This window comes from Sceloporus occidentalis, unplaced genomic scaffold (genome assembly GCF_023333645.1).
Source record: "Sceloporus occidentalis isolate IW3139 unplaced genomic scaffold, rSceOcc1.0.p SCAF_172, whole genome shotgun sequence".
Taxonomy (NCBI): domain Eukaryota; kingdom Metazoa; phylum Chordata; class Lepidosauria; order Squamata; family Phrynosomatidae; genus Sceloporus; species Sceloporus occidentalis.
Window position 1 is genome coordinate 20145 of NW_028317152.1, and position 18722 is coordinate 38866.

The 18722-nt window shown below is 39.2% G+C and overlaps 1 protein-coding gene across 1 annotated transcript in view; it reads left to right on the top strand.

The window, feature by feature from the left end:
• The first annotated feature begins 2561 nt into the window (after nucleotides 1-2561).
• Nucleotides 2562-18722, top strand: part of LOC149279305 (Golgi-specific brefeldin A-resistance guanine nucleotide exchange factor 1-like) — a 168495-nt gene continuing 152334 nt past the window's right edge. The window contains exons 1-5 of the mRNA XM_089501339.1: nucleotides 2562-2811; nucleotides 15618-15749; nucleotides 16193-16311; nucleotides 16837-16945; nucleotides 17244-17304. Coding sequence (XP_089357465.1) covers nucleotides 2562-2811; nucleotides 15618-15749; nucleotides 16193-16311; nucleotides 16837-16945; nucleotides 17244-17304 — 671 coding nt within the window. The remainder of the gene's footprint in view (nucleotides 2812-15617; nucleotides 15750-16192; nucleotides 16312-16836; nucleotides 16946-17243; nucleotides 17305-18722) is intronic.

Here is an 18722-nt window from a genome sequence, read left to right on the forward strand (position 1 = left end):
AAAACTTCTTAGAATTGTGTTTATTTTGTGTAGAACCATAATCTGTGCCTGGAAATTTCCACAACTTTGCACAAGACCTCATTCTACAAAAGGTCCACAACCGTGGTGTTTATTCTCTAAATGTTAATTGGAGTATTTCACTGTGCGAACAACATCGGTTTCACTTCTGGGTTATGTGGCGTAACTTGACCTTGATATGATCTTGTTGCTGTATCCTGGAGCGCACCACAAAACTCAAAACTACTTTGAATCGGTATGAGGAGACAGGAAAAAAGGGTTGATCATTTTTTGTTGTATTTCACCATGTGCCTTTAAAATACATGTAGGCTGCGAAGCTTGTCCTGTAAATCGTTTACAAATAAGATGAATATACAAACTCCAGGAGTCTGGGTTTTTTATTTTGTCAAGCAGTAATTATTTTCATTGGGGACAAATACATATCTTTATGATTGTCTAATTTCTTTATTGATTTTGGGCAGATCACTTCGTGGTTTATTGGATTCTCATATATATATATATATATATATATATATATATATATATATATATATATATATATATTATATATAATATTTTTCAGTTTAAATTCTGTAAAATTTCATACCTGGTGAAATACTGGGTTTGACTGCAAAACATTAATAAAGTTTTTCACAATATCCTTTGTAATATTTGTCGGAAATCACCCTGATCATCACTTCTTTACTGGCCATTCCATCCTTGAGAGTCTTGTGCCATTCTTGGAGTGGCCACCAATCCAATCATTACCCAATCTTTAGCTGTCAGACAGATGACTTCGCATTTGATTCTAGAATACTTTGGTATACAGAGGAGTTCATGGTTGACTCAATGACTGCAATTATGACATCATCACCCCTACACCACCGTGCTTGACAGTTGGTATTAGGGTGTTGTGCTGATATGTTATTTGGTTTCTAGTGCTGTGCATTATGGCCAAACATCTCCACTTTGGTCTTGTCTCTCCGAAGGACATTGTCCCATAGGTCTTGTGGTTTGTTCAGATGCAGCTTTACAAACTTAAACCGTGCTGCCGTTTTTTTTTTCCCCCCTTGCATTCTCACTTTTAAATTACTGACTTTAAATTGTTTGAAAATGGCCTTATAACCCTTCCCAGACTGGTGGACAGTAACAATTGCTTTCTAAGATTATTGCTGATGTATTTCTTCCTTGGCATTGTGTTAACACATACCTGAGTTCTCCTGACCAGCAAACTGCTAAAATTATGGCTTTTATAAAATAAATAAAATAAACTTAGCATCTTAATTTCTATGGAAGTAGTAAAGGTGTTTTTAGTATTTCACACATGGCTTCTCCATTTCGGCTTTATTTTTGTTGAATAAATCATGACACAGTGTAATGTGGAGGCTGTATTCACCTAATTTTTAGACCTACTAAGGAACAGATTATTGTTATTATGAGGGGTGTGGGGGGCGGGGATGACATAGGACACTGAGTGCCGTCGACGGCATTTTAATGAGCGGGTCGATCCGGCAAAACAAGCCGGAGAGGCTGGCAATCGGGCAGCAACCCCGGATCTGCTGATGGTGATGGCCGGACCAATTACTGGGCTGGAGAGGCATGATTGCCGGAGCTAGAGGCTCACCACTCTATCTGTAGGCCTACAGACGTGCGTATCCTAAAGGGGGGGGGGGCGTTACCGGGCAGATCGGGAGAAGGAAACCCAAGGCCGAGTCTGTGTGGAGCATAAAAATTGTCATCTATACCCAGAGTGTATTGAAGACGTTGGGGAGATAAGTAATATGAATTTTGAGCAATTGAAATATAGAAATTAAGATGGATTAATAACATAGCTCTTTGGACCTCTGGTGACTTACATACGCTGAAAGTTTTTTTAGAGAGCTTTTTTTGATATTTTAAACTACTACTATATAGATTTGGCTATCTCTTAGGAGTGAGAAAATACCTATTTAAGAAATGACTGAAATCCTTACAGATTTATCGTGGCTATATGCCTAAAGTTGATACAGGATATGCCGTTTTATGAGCTTACTCTTATGCACTCTTTAAACTTTGTATGAAATACTCTCACTCTATATATATATATATATATATATATATATATATATATATATATATATATATATATATATATATATATATATAATATATACTGAATCATTTCAATTGACTGCTCTTCCCGCACGGTAATTGGACCCCTAAACTGAATTAAGGAATATAGGGATACGCCTTTAATTGAAAATGCCAAATTAAAGAGGACGTAGAGCATAAACAGCCTTAAAGGAAAGAAAGAGGGATGGAAAAAGATAAAAGGAAAAAAATAGAATTGGCTTCCAAAAAGGAGAGAAAAATTGACACCTTATTCTCTCCTCAACCTCAGAAATTATTGGAGGTAACAGCAACTCCTATACATCGTATGGATAGTTCAGGCTATTTGAATCCGAAATTCCTAGAACTCACTTACAAAAAGCTTTGAGTTTCCAAATGAACTGATAAGGGAAGAATTGTCCACCTTCCTGGGGAAATAAAGGCGGATATTAATAAAGTGAGAGAGAGTTTCTACAATGGAAGAAAAGATGGAGGCATTGGAGACAGAACTCTCTGAACTTCGCTCAGTAAAGTTGATAACACAGCAACAGATAGAAAATGTGGAACAAAAAAATAATGAAAATAGGGCCCGAAGAAAAAATATTAGAATAAGAGGAATTGATGAAAGTGTTACTCAAGAGAAAGTGACGGAATTCTTATTGAACCTATTTAATAGTATGGGGCTTCAACAGCAGTTGATAGAATCATATGTAATAAAGAATAAGAGTGAGTGCTGAAAAATATTTTAAATCTGAGAATCGAGTACTTTCAAAGTTGCTTTTTTTCCCCAAGACTTATCCTATAATACTCGACAAGGAAGAAGATCCTTCAAACCAGTATTAGATAATCTGAGAGAGAGAAACAAAATATTGGTGGGGATATCTGCTGAAACTGTATATTTGGAGCAGTAATATGACTATTGCATTTGCAAAGCCCAAGGAAGCATTAGATTGGCTGGGAAAAATAATTTTGATTCTATTAACTCCTATACTAAACTCTAAAATGTTTTTGAAATTGATTGTATTAGGGCCCGAGAATCGAGGCAGTATGTTGATTGGCTTTTTTTTCTGCAGTTTATCAGACCATTAGCCTAATAGAAAGTATAGAATTTGAAAACACATTACACTTATTGCATATTAAAATATGACTGAAATAAAGTAGTAGCATAATAAACTAGGTACGCATTTTATGTTCACGTTTAAACAGTGTTTATTATCATATCTGAATTATTTTATAATATTAGATAATAGTCTGATATAATTTATCTAATAGGTAAAACTATGTTGGCTGTGGATTTGTTTTCCCCTCACTAATTTTCTTCTTTATCACTAATTGTATGATTATAATTATCTATTTGATATATATTAGATCAGGGCTTGACAAATCCCAGGCGCCAGGTCGCCATGGCGATTCAGAATTTTGTCCTGGCGCCTAGGTGTTTGTCAGCCTGTGATCGCGGGGGTGCTGCTGCTGCTGTCTGCCCAGGAGTCTGGGCAGACAGCACAGCCACTCAGAGCCCGCCCCCGAGCCTGGGATCACTCCCACGGAGTGATTCTGTAGGCTGCCACAGGCAGCTTCAGGAAGGGGGTTGAGTGTGGGGACCTGACACAACACCCCCCTGCTGTCTGATCGCTCCATGAGAGCGAAAGTGCAGCGTTAACCCCTTCAATGCCGCGATCGCTGCATTTTAGGGGTAAAAAAAAAAAAAAAAAAAAAGCCCTTTCATGACTCCTGTAGGCATGGAAGCCTACAGGAGTGATCAGAGAAACTCCTCCCTGCAATGGCTGGTCTATAGAGGCCAGAGGCAGCTTCAGGGACAGGGGAGAGGGTTCTTCGGTCTCCACATGAGTGTGGAGACCAGCCCCAACCCTCCCCTGCTGCCTGATCGCTCCCTGAGAGCGACAGTGTAGCGTTAACCCCTTCAATGCCGTGATCGCGGCATTTTAGGGGTTAATTCCCGTTTTGTAAGGGGCTCTGCTGCTGGTGGTCTGCCTGGCAGACCAGCAACAGCAAAAACGAGTCTCCACAAGCCCTTTCATGATTCCTGTAGGCATGGAAGCCTACAGCAGTCATCAGAGACTCCCCCCTGCAATGGCTGGTCTATAGACCAGCCATTGCGTCCCAGCTGCCAGAGGCAGCTTCAGGGACAGGGGAGAGGGTTCTTTGGTCTCCACATGAGTGGAGACCAGCCCCAACCCTCCCCTGCTGCCTGATCACTCCATGAGAGCGACAGTGCAGCGTTAACCCCTTCAATTCCACAATTGTGTATGACACATTCGTGGCATTGCAGGGGTTAACATTTGTCCTCACAAGCTTGTGGGGACTAAATATCAGTCAATGCTGTGCTCCAATGGAACATCAGCATTGAAAGCGTTAAAAAATTATCAGAAAAAAACCCAACAAAAACCAGTACTGACCTGAAAGTCCAGGGTGCTTCCAGGTCAAATGCTGTGAGTTTAGTAAGTGGGCTTTTTTAGCTGGTGCCTAGATTCACAACAAATTTGTCAAGCCCTGTATTAGATAACTTTTTAGTATTTAAGGGAATTGAGTATGTATTTACATATGATACCAGAACACTTGATTGAAATCAAACGAATTTTGCGCGCACATATATTCACATTTTAATATATCACTATATTACATATATTTTCTTTTCTTTTTTTCTTTCACTCACTAACCATTTTTTTAATTATTTATTATTAACTCGATATAGACTAGAACACTCATTGGTACTTATAGGACTCAAGTACACTTTATTCAAAATATATAAGTACACCTGACATAAATTTATTGAATTCTGTATACACATATTCCATTAATTCACAAGCTTAAGCGCGGATTACAATTTTTAGTTCAATATTATTCAATATACCGTATTTGCTCGATTATAAGACGACCCCCCAAAATCTGAATATTAACTTAGGAAAAAAAGAAAAAGCCTGAATATAAGACGACCCTAAAGGAAAAAAGTTTTACCAGTAAATGTTAATTCATGTAAACTATTTTTTTTAAATAAAAGCTATGATTGAGAAAAATATTTTTTTTGTTTTTATTTCCTTGTATTTTCCAACCTGTCCCTCAGTTACGCACATCTGCCCCCAGGCTTGCCACACCAATATGGCACTGTGGCCCATGATATGCCTTTTAACCCTCTATATGCCACTGTGCCCCATGGTATGCCTTTTGACCCTCCTATGTGCCACTCTGCCTCCAGAAATGCCTTATACCTCTATATCCCATTCTGGCATTTAGGGGGTTAAAATGCATATTATGGGGCAGAGTGGCATATAGGGAGGTATAAGGCATTCCAGGAGGCAGAGTGGCATTAAGGGAGTTAAAAGGCATTGTATAGAGCACTCTGCCTCCAGAAATGCCTTATACCCCTATACGCCATTCTGGCATTTAGGGGGTTAAAAGGCATATTATGGGGCAGAGTGGCATATAGGGAGGTATAAGGCATTTCAGGAGGCAGAGTGCTCTATTAAATGCCCCCTTAACGCCACTCTGCCTCCTGAAATGCCTTATACCTCCCTATATGCCACTCTGCCCCATAATATGCCTTTTAACCCCCTAAGTGCCAGAGTGGCATATAGGGGTATAAGGCATTCCAGAAATGCCCTATATCCCCATTTAACACACACACACGCACACACACACTTACCGGTGCTTCCAATTTCCTGCTGTATTGCCGGGGCAGCGGGTTGACGTCCCCTTCCGCTGCAGCCGGAAGGAGGTGGAGTTGGCAGCGGGGGTTTGTCTGCGTCCGTCGCGGATACCTTCCCCGGCTGTCAGAGATCAGAGTTCCCCGCACTGGTGCGGGGAACTCTGATCTCTGACAGTCGGGGAAGGTATCCGCGACGGACGCAGACAACCCCCGCTGCTAGCCACACCTCCTTCCGGCTGCAGCGGACGTTGTCTACGCGGATCGCGTAGACGTCAACCTGCTGCCCCGGCAATACAGCAGGAAGCACCGTTAAGTGTGTGTGGGGGGGGAGACAGGAGGATCCAGGTCCCCTGCAGCGGTGCGGGGGATCTGGATCTTAGTCTCATAATCAGACCTCTATTTGAGGTCTGATTAGAAGACGACCCCGATTAGAAGACGAGGGGTATTTTTCAGAGCACTTGCTCTGAAAAAAACCTTGTCTTATAATCGAGCAAATACGGTAATTGAATTTATTACACTTTTTTTCTTTTCTGCCCTAGACGGCATCGCTTCAACCACTTCTTTATAATTGTGTTAGGATTAATGGGAATGATGATCTTTCACAATTATGCTAGGGGGAAGTATATCATTATTTATTTAATTTTGTGTTATTTGTGGTATATGGTACAGCAATTTTGTAATCCGATGTGGGGCCCTGTGCTTTCTTTGTGTTAACGATAGGAATATAGATGAGAGAGTCTCTGGTATTTAAGTAAATGGTCTTAAGTAATCTCTTTAAATGTTCCGGGTATGAATTTCCCCCAAAAAAGAATGACGTTGATCAATTTCCTAGCTGAAAACGAAATAGAGGTAGGAATTATTCAAGAAACCCACTGGACTTTGCACAGAACCTCTCTTTTAAGAAATATCCAGTGATAGAACATGCTTCATTGGTACATCAAAGAAAGAGAGGAGTTGCTATATTGGTTGCTAGGGAAGTAAAATATGAGAAGCTATATATCCATCAAGATAAAGAGATTTGTTTTCTACTCCCGGTGTGTAAATTAAATGTTAGGATATGTTGAATGCTAAATATATATGCTCCTAATAAGACACAAGTCTGCTACAGTAGACGCTGGTATTGGTGGAGGAAACTTATCTCCTCCCCAAGATTTCCTAAAATGTTACACTAGAGCGCGCCACGCCTTTCAGGCGCCAGTACACATATGGTTGCATGGGGGGGCATCTTGCATTATGCTTTGAGTTCCCCCTTTTGCTCCTTGCATGAGATTTTGATTTCGGTCATGGTAACTGGTGACGGTTAGGCACGTGTCTTTTTTTTTTTTTTTTTCCTTTTATGTTTGTTTCTCCAAGCACACAAATAAGACCCGATTGTTTCTTTGTTGCGCATATTTTCGTATCCAAGACAAACGTCGCGCCAGCATATGTCACAAGCCTTTAATACTCTTCCATTTCTGCCAGTGCTTGAGTTGGTGTGAAATATTATGATACATGTATGTATACTTACACGCTTCTACAGTCAGTGTATGTGCTTTTACTAGTGTGTCTCTAGTGTGCATACCCTACCCTGTATTATTATATAGGTAGCACTTTACCTACTGTATACTTGTGATTTATGTTATTGCCTTACATACTTTGTAACATCTTGGCGCATATTTCTGATACAATTCGATGTTCTTTTGTACTGTATCTTTCAATAAATGGAGAATTTGAAAGAAACAGGTCTGCTTATTGAATGGTATTATGAATAGAATCCAAGGATATACTTAGGGAACACAATTAATGGCAGGAAACCTTAATTGCATTGAAGACCCAGATCTAGATAAAATGGTGACAGATGATATAAAAATGGATAGGGCAATATATGGCTTGGCAAAGATAAAATATATGGCTTAGAAAGATAAAATTTGTATTTCACCAGATCAAGTAGGGAAAGAGTTCCGGTCAATTTATATAGATTTGTATAGCCTTCCTGATAATAGTGATAAGCAGGATTTAATTTAAAAAAAAATCTACAAACTGCTAATATACGCAAACTATAGTGCAATCGAAATATCTCAATCTTCCCGTAGAAGAACTAAAATGATACTGTTGAAGAGAGGTAAAACTCCTGATCGATATATAGCTGAATTCTTTAAAAATGTAATGAAATAAAGATCTAGAGAAAACTCCCCCTAGAGATGCTACAAGCAGTTATACCGTATTGGCTCAATTATAGGCCGCACCCAAATATAGGCCCCACCCTAAAAGTTAGGTGCTTTTGTAAAGCCTGACTGCATTGTGCCAACTGTAAAGTTTGGTGGAGGAGGGATAATGTTATGAGGCTGTTTTTCAGAGGTTGGGCTAGGCCCCTTACTTCCAATAAAGGGAAATCTTAATGCTTCAGCATACCACGTTTTTGGACAGTGCCATTTTATTATCAACACGTTTCTTGCAACAAAACGTTTGATGGTTCTGTAATCACGCCGCAATAGCTTAGCATTCCTCTGAAAGACTTTTTACAATTTTTTACCTCACAGAGTCGGCTAAATCTCTTTTTCTGCCCATTTTACTTGAGAAAATGAAGCTGCCTAATAATAATGCACACTTTGACATATGGTGTTCATCTCCTTAGGCCACCCCCTCGCTCATTTTACAAATACATCACCTGATATGCTTTAATCCAATAAGCATCCAAGTTTATACAGCTTGGAGTTGGAAAATATGCATGAAAATATGGTCAAAATACTCACTTCCCATTTCAACCTCATGGGAACAGTTTAGGAAAGGCCGTTTTCTATTTCAGCATGGCTATGCCCTTGTGCACAAAGCAAGGTCCATAAAGGCATGGTTGGATGAGTTTAGTGTGGAAGAACTTGACTGGCCTGCACAGAGCCCTGACCTTATCACCATCAAACACCTTTTGGATGAACTAGAACTGAGATTGTGAGCCAGGCCTTCTCATCCTCGACCAGTGCCTCACAAATGCTCTACTGGATGAATGGGCACAAAGGGGGGGGGGGGTCAACTATGTATAAATGTCCATGTTTTTAGAATGCAATGTCAGAAAAAACCTTTTGGTGTAATGGTCAGATGTCCCAATACTTTTGTCCATATAGCGTATTTATATCTATTTAACTCTATTTTCTGTTCCTTTCTTTGCTTCATTTTAAGTATCAGCTGTTTTACAAAAGGGAAATCACAAGGCATATATGTGTCCGAAGATTCACTCTGTCTAGATCAGAACAGCTGTACCCTTTTATGTTCCCCCAACATGACATAGAGGCATCTAAAATTAGACACAGATCTCCAGGTTTTTAATGGAAATACCCATCCTTCTTCCCCTTCTCATCTTATATGTTTCTCATTTTTATGAAGTGTTTTATGTGCTACAGAACCTTGCTAACGTATCATAGTAGATTGATGACTGAAAAACAGTCTCTCTCCATTTTATCAGTACACCTAATAGTGTTTGCTATGTTAAGCAATATGATCCAAAGCAATGGAAATATCTGATACGCAATCGTTTTCGTTGCCTTCATACCATAATCTTATCGGTTGAAGCATGGTCCTTATTAGTCAACCAGAGTAAATGTTAGTTCTTCCGAATGTCAATTTACAAATTATTATTAACCCCTTAAGAACAGAGCTGGTTTTATGTTTTGTACCCTTTCTGCTGTGCTTATTTTTAGCTGTAATTTTCTTCTTTCTGATTTAGTGCACCCGCACACATTACATATTGTTTTTCTGTTTTTCTCAGGGCAATCTGGGCTTTTAGATACCATAATTTTAATCTTATCTTCTATTTTACTATAAAAATATATAAAATGTAATGAAAAACAGCCTTTCTTTTATTTGAAAAATCTTTTACTCATCTACAAAAGTTAATGAAAAAAACATATTGAATTGTCCAGAGTTTAGAAATACACAATGTTTTTTTATTTTGCAAATTATAGGGCAATAAGTACAATTAGCCTATTGCTATTTTAAAACTGTTTTTCCACCTCAAATCTGGTCAAATATAGGAAACCGTATTTCCTATATGGGGCTTCTTTGAAGTCGGTCAGTTTAGTTTACCCCAATAAAACCATATAAAACAATGTTTGAAAACTAGAAACCCCAGGGTATTTCAAATGCTAGTATTTTAACTCTTTCTATCTGGTAATTCTACTACCAGCTTTCATCAAACTTTGTGGTAGTGATTTATTTTGCCCCTCCCCTATTCTGTTCATACTGTCACCTATATTGGACAAATTTGGAGGCAGCCCATTTCATTTACCCCCATCAAACCATATCTTTTTGATAACTTGAGACCCTGGGTAATTTAACCCTTTTAGGACACTAATTCTACTGCCAGCCATTGTCAGATTGTGTTGGTATTCTTTTTTTTTTTTACATACATTGTACTTCAGGTATGAATTTACCGCCCCTGATAAATGCCACAGCCAAATAACACCCCAATATGTATTCAGCAGTTAGGTTGTTTGGGGCTAAAAGGCCACATTTGAGATATGTGCAATTTTCTTTTGGACATCTGGTCAGTCTGTACCCATGTCTGACTAACAGGGGCATATCTAGAAACTACAGAGCCCTGGTGTGAAAATTTCCCCGGGACCCCCCAACAGCTAGTCTGTGCCATCATTTGCTAGTCTGTGATAACTTGTCTGTGCTTTCTTTGCGCCTTGCCTCCCTCTCCAATGTACACTCTGGCACACATATGTAAACACACACAAATTACACACACTTACTCATACTTACCAACACACACGTACACATTAATTCTAACACATACTCCATCTCACCCCACTTACACATATATCCATGTTCACATACACATGTGCGCACATGCGCACAATTACACATCTATTCTCACACGCAATTACACATCCATGCTCACATACAAACAACCCCTGCTTAACTCTCACCACTCCAGCAGCTCAGTTTCAACATCAATTGTCACCAAGGGGTTAAATGTTTGAGCAAGGCCCTCCTCACCTGCTGTCTCTGTTAGTCAATTTATGTTACATACTACTTGTTATGTCCTGTCTACCCATTGTACAGCACTACGGAATTTGATGGCGCTATATAAAACAATAAATAATAATAAATGTACCATTTGTAGGCACTGTGGTTTATGGGATGTGGTAGACAAAGGCTTCTATCATCTGCAGTGGCGTCGCTACAGGGGTCAAGGGGACTGTCCTGGGTGGCTCCAAATTTGGCGGGGGGGCCAACGACGGCACCATGCCGTCGCTAGCACTATCTTACCTTGATGGAGGTCTGTGGACCCCTATCACCACCTACCCCGGCGATCTGCCCCTCACACTGAAGGGCATCACCGGGGCCACATCGCAATGACACGATGACGTCACCGCGCAACTTTATTAATAACTGACAATTGTCAGTTAAAGCGGTATGGGGGCATGCTGCTTAGATGCCTGTATCTCGGGCATCTAAGCAGCTACAGACCCCCAACATATACCGTTGGAAAGGTAATTATCTCAGAATTAAAAAAAAATTACATAAAAAAAAAATGTAAAAAAAATGATTTAAACATAAAGTAGTTTAACTTTAAAAAAAAAAAAAAAAAAAGTTTAAGTATTCTAGCTTAATGATCACTGTGGTAGCCAATGTTACCACAGCGATCATATAGCTATAAAAAGTCACATTCCCTTTTTAAAAATGGCCGATACTAATTTTTAATCCCATGATCCCTTTGATCATAGGGTTAAATTTAGCCAATGGTAGAGGGAGGCAATTTTTGAAATCCTGATGAACTGCAAATATTATTAAAATCAGCCATTTAGCCTGTGTGGTACGTGAGTAACCATCTCATCCCTGGAGCTCCTTGCAATTTTACTGCAAAACTTATTTTTGCTGTAAAAGTGATTTTTTTTTTCTCCCTTTACCATCATTTCTTTTGGGATTGTAAGGGGAAAGAATGGTGTGTGTGCTTCTGTGAGTGAATGTATGGAAAGTATGGTGTGTGCTTCTGCGAGTGAATGGAGATATGAAAGGCGTGTGAATGATCAGTAATTAGGGTTGAAGCCTTGACGTGGCATTACTGCTCATGTAGGAAGTTAAATTATGGCAGAAAAAGTACACATTTGCAAGAACTACACCCCTTGGCGCATCAAATGAGGGGCTGTATGTGTTTCTAGTACAAACCTGGAGTGCGCTAGACACAAATGAACATGTCGCTATGGATAGAAAAAACATATTTTCTAGCCAAAGCGACATATTCCATCATTATTTGTGCACTCAACTTTTGTCCTTGAAATACATGTAGCCCCTCATTTGAAGCTCCAAGGGCCGTAGTTTCTTAAAATGGATGAATTGTCTGAATGAGGGAGAGCATGAGTTAATATGTGGATGAATGTCAATGAGGGAGAGCATGAGTTAATGTGTTTGTGTGTTACATAGATGTATAATTGTGGAAGGGCAAAGATGGCACTAGCAGGATGTTTGAGCCTTGGGGACCGAGATGGCACAGGCCGGGTGTATATGGGACAAAGATGGCAAATCGTATGTGTGTTATCTGGGTGCTGGCCAGGTTCTATGTGGACAGTGTGGACGCCAGGGCTTCCTTTGGGGTGTACAACCTGTGATCTATGCCTGTAATTTAGGGGGTTTTAAATATACCTTTAATGCTGTGTTTTTATGTGAATTCCAATTGATCTGTACCTGCAAAGCTGGGTTTCTGTGTTATTCTGTAGATCCATATCTGCTATGCTATGTTTCCATACATTATTTATGTATACCTGCAAATACAGGGTTTGTATGTCTTGTTCAGTTGATTAATACCTGCAATGCTGTTTCCATGTATTTATTTGATCTATACCTGCGATGCTACGTTTCATATATTATTATTGTATACCTGCAAATACAGGATTTGTATGTCTGATTCTATTTATTTGATATATACCTTCAGTGCTGAGATCACAAGTGAATTTCAATTGATCTATACATGCAAAGCTGGGTTTGTGTGTTAATGTGTTGATCTATACCTGCTACCGGGAGCAGGGTCTAATATTTATATATATATATATATATATATATATATATATATATATATATATATATATATATATATATATATATATATGTATGTATATGTATGTATATATATACACATACATACCGTATTGGCTCGAATATAGGCCGCACTTTTTCCCCCCACTTTAAGTCTTTAAAGTGGGGGTGTGGCCTATATTCGGGGTCTAGCGCCCGACGCCCGGGACATGCAGTCCAGGGCGCCGGGCAGGCAGCGGGGTTAGGATACAGATCCCCCGCAGCGGTGCAGGGGACCTGCATCCTACTCTCTGATACGCTCAGACAGCCTCCCCTGCCAGCACTTTGAACGGGGGGGGCACCCAGCACGGGAGGTTGTCTGAGCGCATCGTGCGGACGGTCACCGGCTGCGGAGGTTGTTTACCCGCATCGCCGCAGCCGGTGACCGTCCGCATGATGCGTTTTACCTCTGCCACCAAGACTTACCAGAGCAGACTCCCGGGTGTCTTGCGGGGCAGGCGGGTGACATCTACGCAATACGCGTATACAACTTCCAGTGCCGGCACCGGAAGTTGTATACGCGTATTGCGTAGATGTCCCCCGCCGGCCCCGCAAGACACCCGGGAGTCTGCTCTGGTAAATCGGGGGGGGGGGGGCAGAGTGGCAGCATATCTCGGGGGGGAGGAGGAGTAGGACAGTGGCAGCATATCTCGGGGGGGGGGAGGAGGGCAGTGGCAGCATATCTCGGGGGGGGGCAGTGGCAGCATATCTCGGGGGGGAGACAGAGTGGCAGCATGTTTTTTTGGTGCTTTTTTAAAGAAAAAAACTTTTTCTTTAAAAAAGCACCAAACTTTTAGGGTGCGGCCTATATACGGGGGCGGCCTATATCCGAGCCAATACGGTATATATATAGGCAGCAGGGACTAATATTAATATATATCGGCAACTGGGGCTAATATTAATATATATGGGCAGCAGGGGCTAATATATATATATCAGCAGCAGGATCTAATATTAGGCCCTGAAATCATTTAGTGCAAAAGTTAAGGTATTGTGTTGTTTAAAGGATTTCAAGGATTAGTCGTACTAAATTGTGGCTTCAGGCTTCCCATGTTGAGTGATCAAGTACTGTATTGTCCAATAACAAAAGTATCATTCCATAGCACATTACTTTTGGCTATATATATATATATATATATATATATATGTGTGTGTTTTTTCAGTGGTATGATTTAATGGTGGGAATTATTAATCACCCCCCAGTTTGACTGTGGTATCTTGTGTGCCCCCCCTATATACTGTTTCTAGAGTCGCCACTGATCATCTGCCTTCTCTGGTAGGTCAGAATGTTTGCTGTCTATGAGTGTATCACATAATTGCCTACTTTGAATTTTTACTAGGTAATCACCCAAAAGCCGTTATGATGGCATAGGAGCTCCTTTAAAGTGTGTGTATGCCATGGATTCTTGCTGGTACATCGTTCAGCTCTAGATGTTTAAACATAAATGTGCTTTAACTGATATGTCACTGTTACACCATTGTATGACTAATTGGAAGCACTTATGCAATATTGCTAAAGCTCTGCGTTTTCGATCCCTAAGACGTTACACAGAAGCTGAAATACGGTATGTGAGAGAAATAATATAACATAACAATATAACTATAACAGGGCAGATGTTTGTTGTGTCTCTACTTAAGTGGCTAGAATATGATTTATATATATTTATTTATAAATATATATATAATTTCAATATTAGAATACAAGCTTCTTATTTTTAACTTAAATTATGAATTAGCTCTAGAATTGGCTGTGTTGGTATGATTTGTTGGAGGATAATAAAAAGGGTGTTTGTTATCAATAAATGAGCAGCTTTTCTTGCTCATGGTACAAAAATCTGCGTACAATAATATCTATGTAACCGTTTCAAGTGGATGCAATAAACAAAGATCAGGACAATGATTCACGAGTGTCTGTTGTGCCTAAAGCATATTTTTCCCCAAAAGATAGATTGAATTGTTTTATTAAAAAAAATTGAGCGTTTTATTATGATTTGTTGATCATTCTATAGGAAATATTTGGTTGGGCTGATGTAAATACTATTTTCTATATATAGATCTTAATGTACATGTGTTTATAATGAGATAAAAGGTCTGAAATAGGACATGATTTAAACAGCTGATCGTGTCACATTTCAGGAAATGTTGAAAACATTCCCTGGATAGGGATATGAAAGCATTAAAAGGGAGTAACGTGTTCTCTGACCTCTATTTACATAACTGTTTGGTCAAGAGCTTGGATGTGAACTGTTCCCATGATTCTGCCTTAGGCTCTAACAAGAAGCACAAAAATAGCTTAACTTGGTATTCTAGATATAGCAAGTGGTGGAGTGCAAGTGAAGAATATGCTAAATGAAACATGTTTGTTGAGTACTCATGAAACATTTACAACTAGTGCTAAGAGGAGTGATAAAGAAAATTTGTTCTGGATCAAGCAGAAAATAAATTATTTTTCTAAGGGTTTGAGGTATATCTAGGGTCCAAGATGCAGATATAACAAATGCATCCACTGCAGACCTCAGAATGAACAGTTCCTTTACAGTTTTATATACCTGTCAAATATATGTTGTCTGAGTGATTCTTGTAGGTTTCATAGCTAAATGTGATTGGAGCAAGTGGTTTCACATACAGTACAAGGTTTTTAACAAATGCTTGGGAATAGGCTTTTGCTGGATATGTTTCGTTAAAAAACGAAATAGACTGGTCCTAGTTTGGTTGCATTTCGAGAATTGTTCCCAGCTTTTACTACTAAATTGTGTAATAAAACTGTTTTTCTTATTTAAGGTTAGTCTTTTAATGTTTCCTTTATTTTCATCTCCAGGCCTTTCTGAAATTGAACCAAACATTTTTCTTCGTCCTTTCCTGGAAGTAATCCGCTCCGAAGACACTACCGGTCCCATCACAGGACTTGCCCTAACATCTGTTAATAAGTTTCTCTCTTATGCACTAATAGGTTAGTGGTAAAACGCAAAACAATGAAAAATCTGTTATTTAGGTTTATTTAGTATACAGAACTGTAAAAGTAACAAATCTGCTGGAGCACCTTTTCATGTTTGTAAGTACTGCCCTCTACAGGTTACATGTTGAACATCAAAACATAAATCAGTATGAAAAGTCTAGAATACATTTGGAAAGATTTAGCTGTGCCATTCCCTCCAACACAGTTTGCAAACTATCTAATAAATAAGTCAGTTTGCTTATTGTAAAAAAAAAAAAGTAATAAATTACCAACAAGCTTGAGCCTATTGGATGAAATAGTGTGTGTTCAGTGTTCATATATTACAGTATAGCTATAGTCTTCAGTGTGTTCAGTATTCATATATTACAGTATAGCTATAGTCTTCAGTGTTGCACTATCCATGCTTTATTATTTTTTTTTTTTTGCATGTGTTTTAGATCCTGTTCACGAAGGTACTGCCGAAGGAATTGAAAATATGGCAGATGCAGTTACACATGCCCGTTTTGTTGGCACTGACCCAGCAAGCGACGAAGTTGTCTTGATGAAAATCCTGCAGGTAACCTGAGTGAAGGGGTCTGCCCCCTTCTGCCCTTAAACAGCAGGGTAATTAGATGAATTGCTTAATCCTTTTGTATCTTGTTACATGGGGCCACTGGCTGTGTTTTGACTTTGCTGGAGCTTTGCACCTAATGTTATTTTTTAAACAGGAAGTTAATTTAGCTGAATTAAAAGCTTTTTCAAATAGAAGACAATTAAAAGCTTCAAATAATTGATTTCAGGTATTTGATAAGCTTTATCTGAAGAGAGGTGGGTAGACAGAAAGTGTTCTGTTTCATTAGGATAATTGAAAGTAGAAGAAACAAAAAATATCCATTTATCACAACACCTTGACTTTTCTAATCATAAAATTATTTGGGAAACGGTGAGATTTGTAGTGTGTGTGTGTGCTGTGGAAAAAAATAACAAGATAACATACTGAATTGTTCCTATGGTGTTGGATTCCAGAAAAGCATTGATAAGGTATGCCTTTCTGCTATCATATCCTAAAAAGATAGCCCTAATCTTCTCCCCTCTTATTTAGGTTTTACGTACCCTGCTTCTTACTCCGGTGGGTGCTCATTTAACAAACGAGTCAGTTTGTGAAATCATGCAGTCCTGCTTCCGAATTTGCTTTGAGATGAGGCTGAGTGGTGAGTAAAATTTGACATCTTATATAAATTTCATGGATCTTTGTTAGGTCAGATGTGTGTCATCTCAGTAGCAGGAAAGGTTTTTGTATGTGGGCAATTCTACATCACTTTATCTGCACAGTGCCATCTGGTGTTGTTAAACCATACGCAGTGAGAGAAGGGGAGGTTTGGGTATGGTTTTAATAAATTTTCTTTAATCCTCTGTAAACAAGGAATAGAGGGGAGTCCGCTTGCAGAAGCCTCTTGATAATATCACACAGGGTAATGACACCTGTGTTATTTGTTTTTGTCTTCACAGAGTTATTGAGAAAATCTGCAGAGCACGCTCTTGTCGACATGGTGCAGCTGCTCTTCTCAAGGTAAACCCTCTTGTGTTTGCCTGTGCCGTGCTGACATGGCCTCCTGAGGACTGGCATATTCTACTCCTATTCAGGGTCAACAGGGAAAGATAGACAGGCAGCCATGTGTGTTCATAGAGTGATTGTAGGGTATATAGGATGCAAAACCCCAATTCAGCATTTAGTGGGGATCTTGAAATAAGACACTACTATTTATTTAAAGTGTGATGTACTACATATTGTTTTTTTATTTAAAGTTATTAATACATGTGTATGTCTTGAAACATAAGTGACATAAGGGAACATTAATTTTAGCTCATGCTAGTGCTTTAAAAGTCTTTGTAGCTATAGCACCTGCAGAACAAATAATATAACATATAACAAATATATAATATAACAAATCTGCGTCTGTTAACGTTTATGACCAGGCCAATGGTGTATATCAGCTCAGTTAATGAACTTTTTTTATTTTGTACAGAAATTCTCAATTTTCATTTGTAGGTCAAAAGCGTTTAAGTTCAGACAGACGTCCCAGCCTGATATCCGTAATATACAAAGAGAAATTTGCGTTGCTCTCAGCCGATCACTAGAAATTTGTTAAGCAAAGTTTTAAGTGGCATCTTGCGTGACCCAGCAAACTAAACATAGCTGCCTATGTGCGTCATACATCGGACTGTAGATGGGGAAGTAATGGATTTGTTGAATTAGCCAACCCTTGTATTTCTCAATCTGTAATAGTTTGTTTATAAACGCCGTCTCTTCCCGGAGTCCCATATTTAATCCCCCAAAATCCTATCATGCCGCCTTGTAATATACCCATAAGTATAGTATTGTATTTTCTTTAAAAAAAAAATGCTTCTCTTTCATATTTTTTGCTGATTTGCCCATATACTGTGTTGGTGTGCAGGTCTGTATTGTTGAGGATTGGGTTAACATGAGATAAAGACTTATTGGAGTTGGTGAACCGAGAACAAACATTTAGATTTGGCATTCAGGAAATCATGTTTTGCTTTAATGATATGACATTGGATTACAATTCAGGCAGGTGAAATTGCAACTGCAAAAGACTGACCTTCAAAACTCAATTATCTCAGTGTGTCATGACCACAAGTTTCAGCTCATAATTTAAGTGGCTTTCTTACCCAGGGCAAAATGCCAGAAAGTGAGCAGTGAAATCAGATATTCCTAATTATTAATAGTTCAGTTCTGATTTAATTAGTGTGTATGCATATAAATAGTGCGTGAATGAGCGCGCATGCGCATGAACGTGTGTGCGTGGCACGAGAGTGTGTGGCGTGTGTGCGTGCGTACGTTTACCTGTGTGAGAGCATATTTGTGTGTGAGCATGCATGTGTACGTGTGTTAGTAAATATGAGTGTGTTTACATATGTTGGAAGGGGGAGCAAAGGATAAGTTGTTTGGGGGCAATGATGGCACAG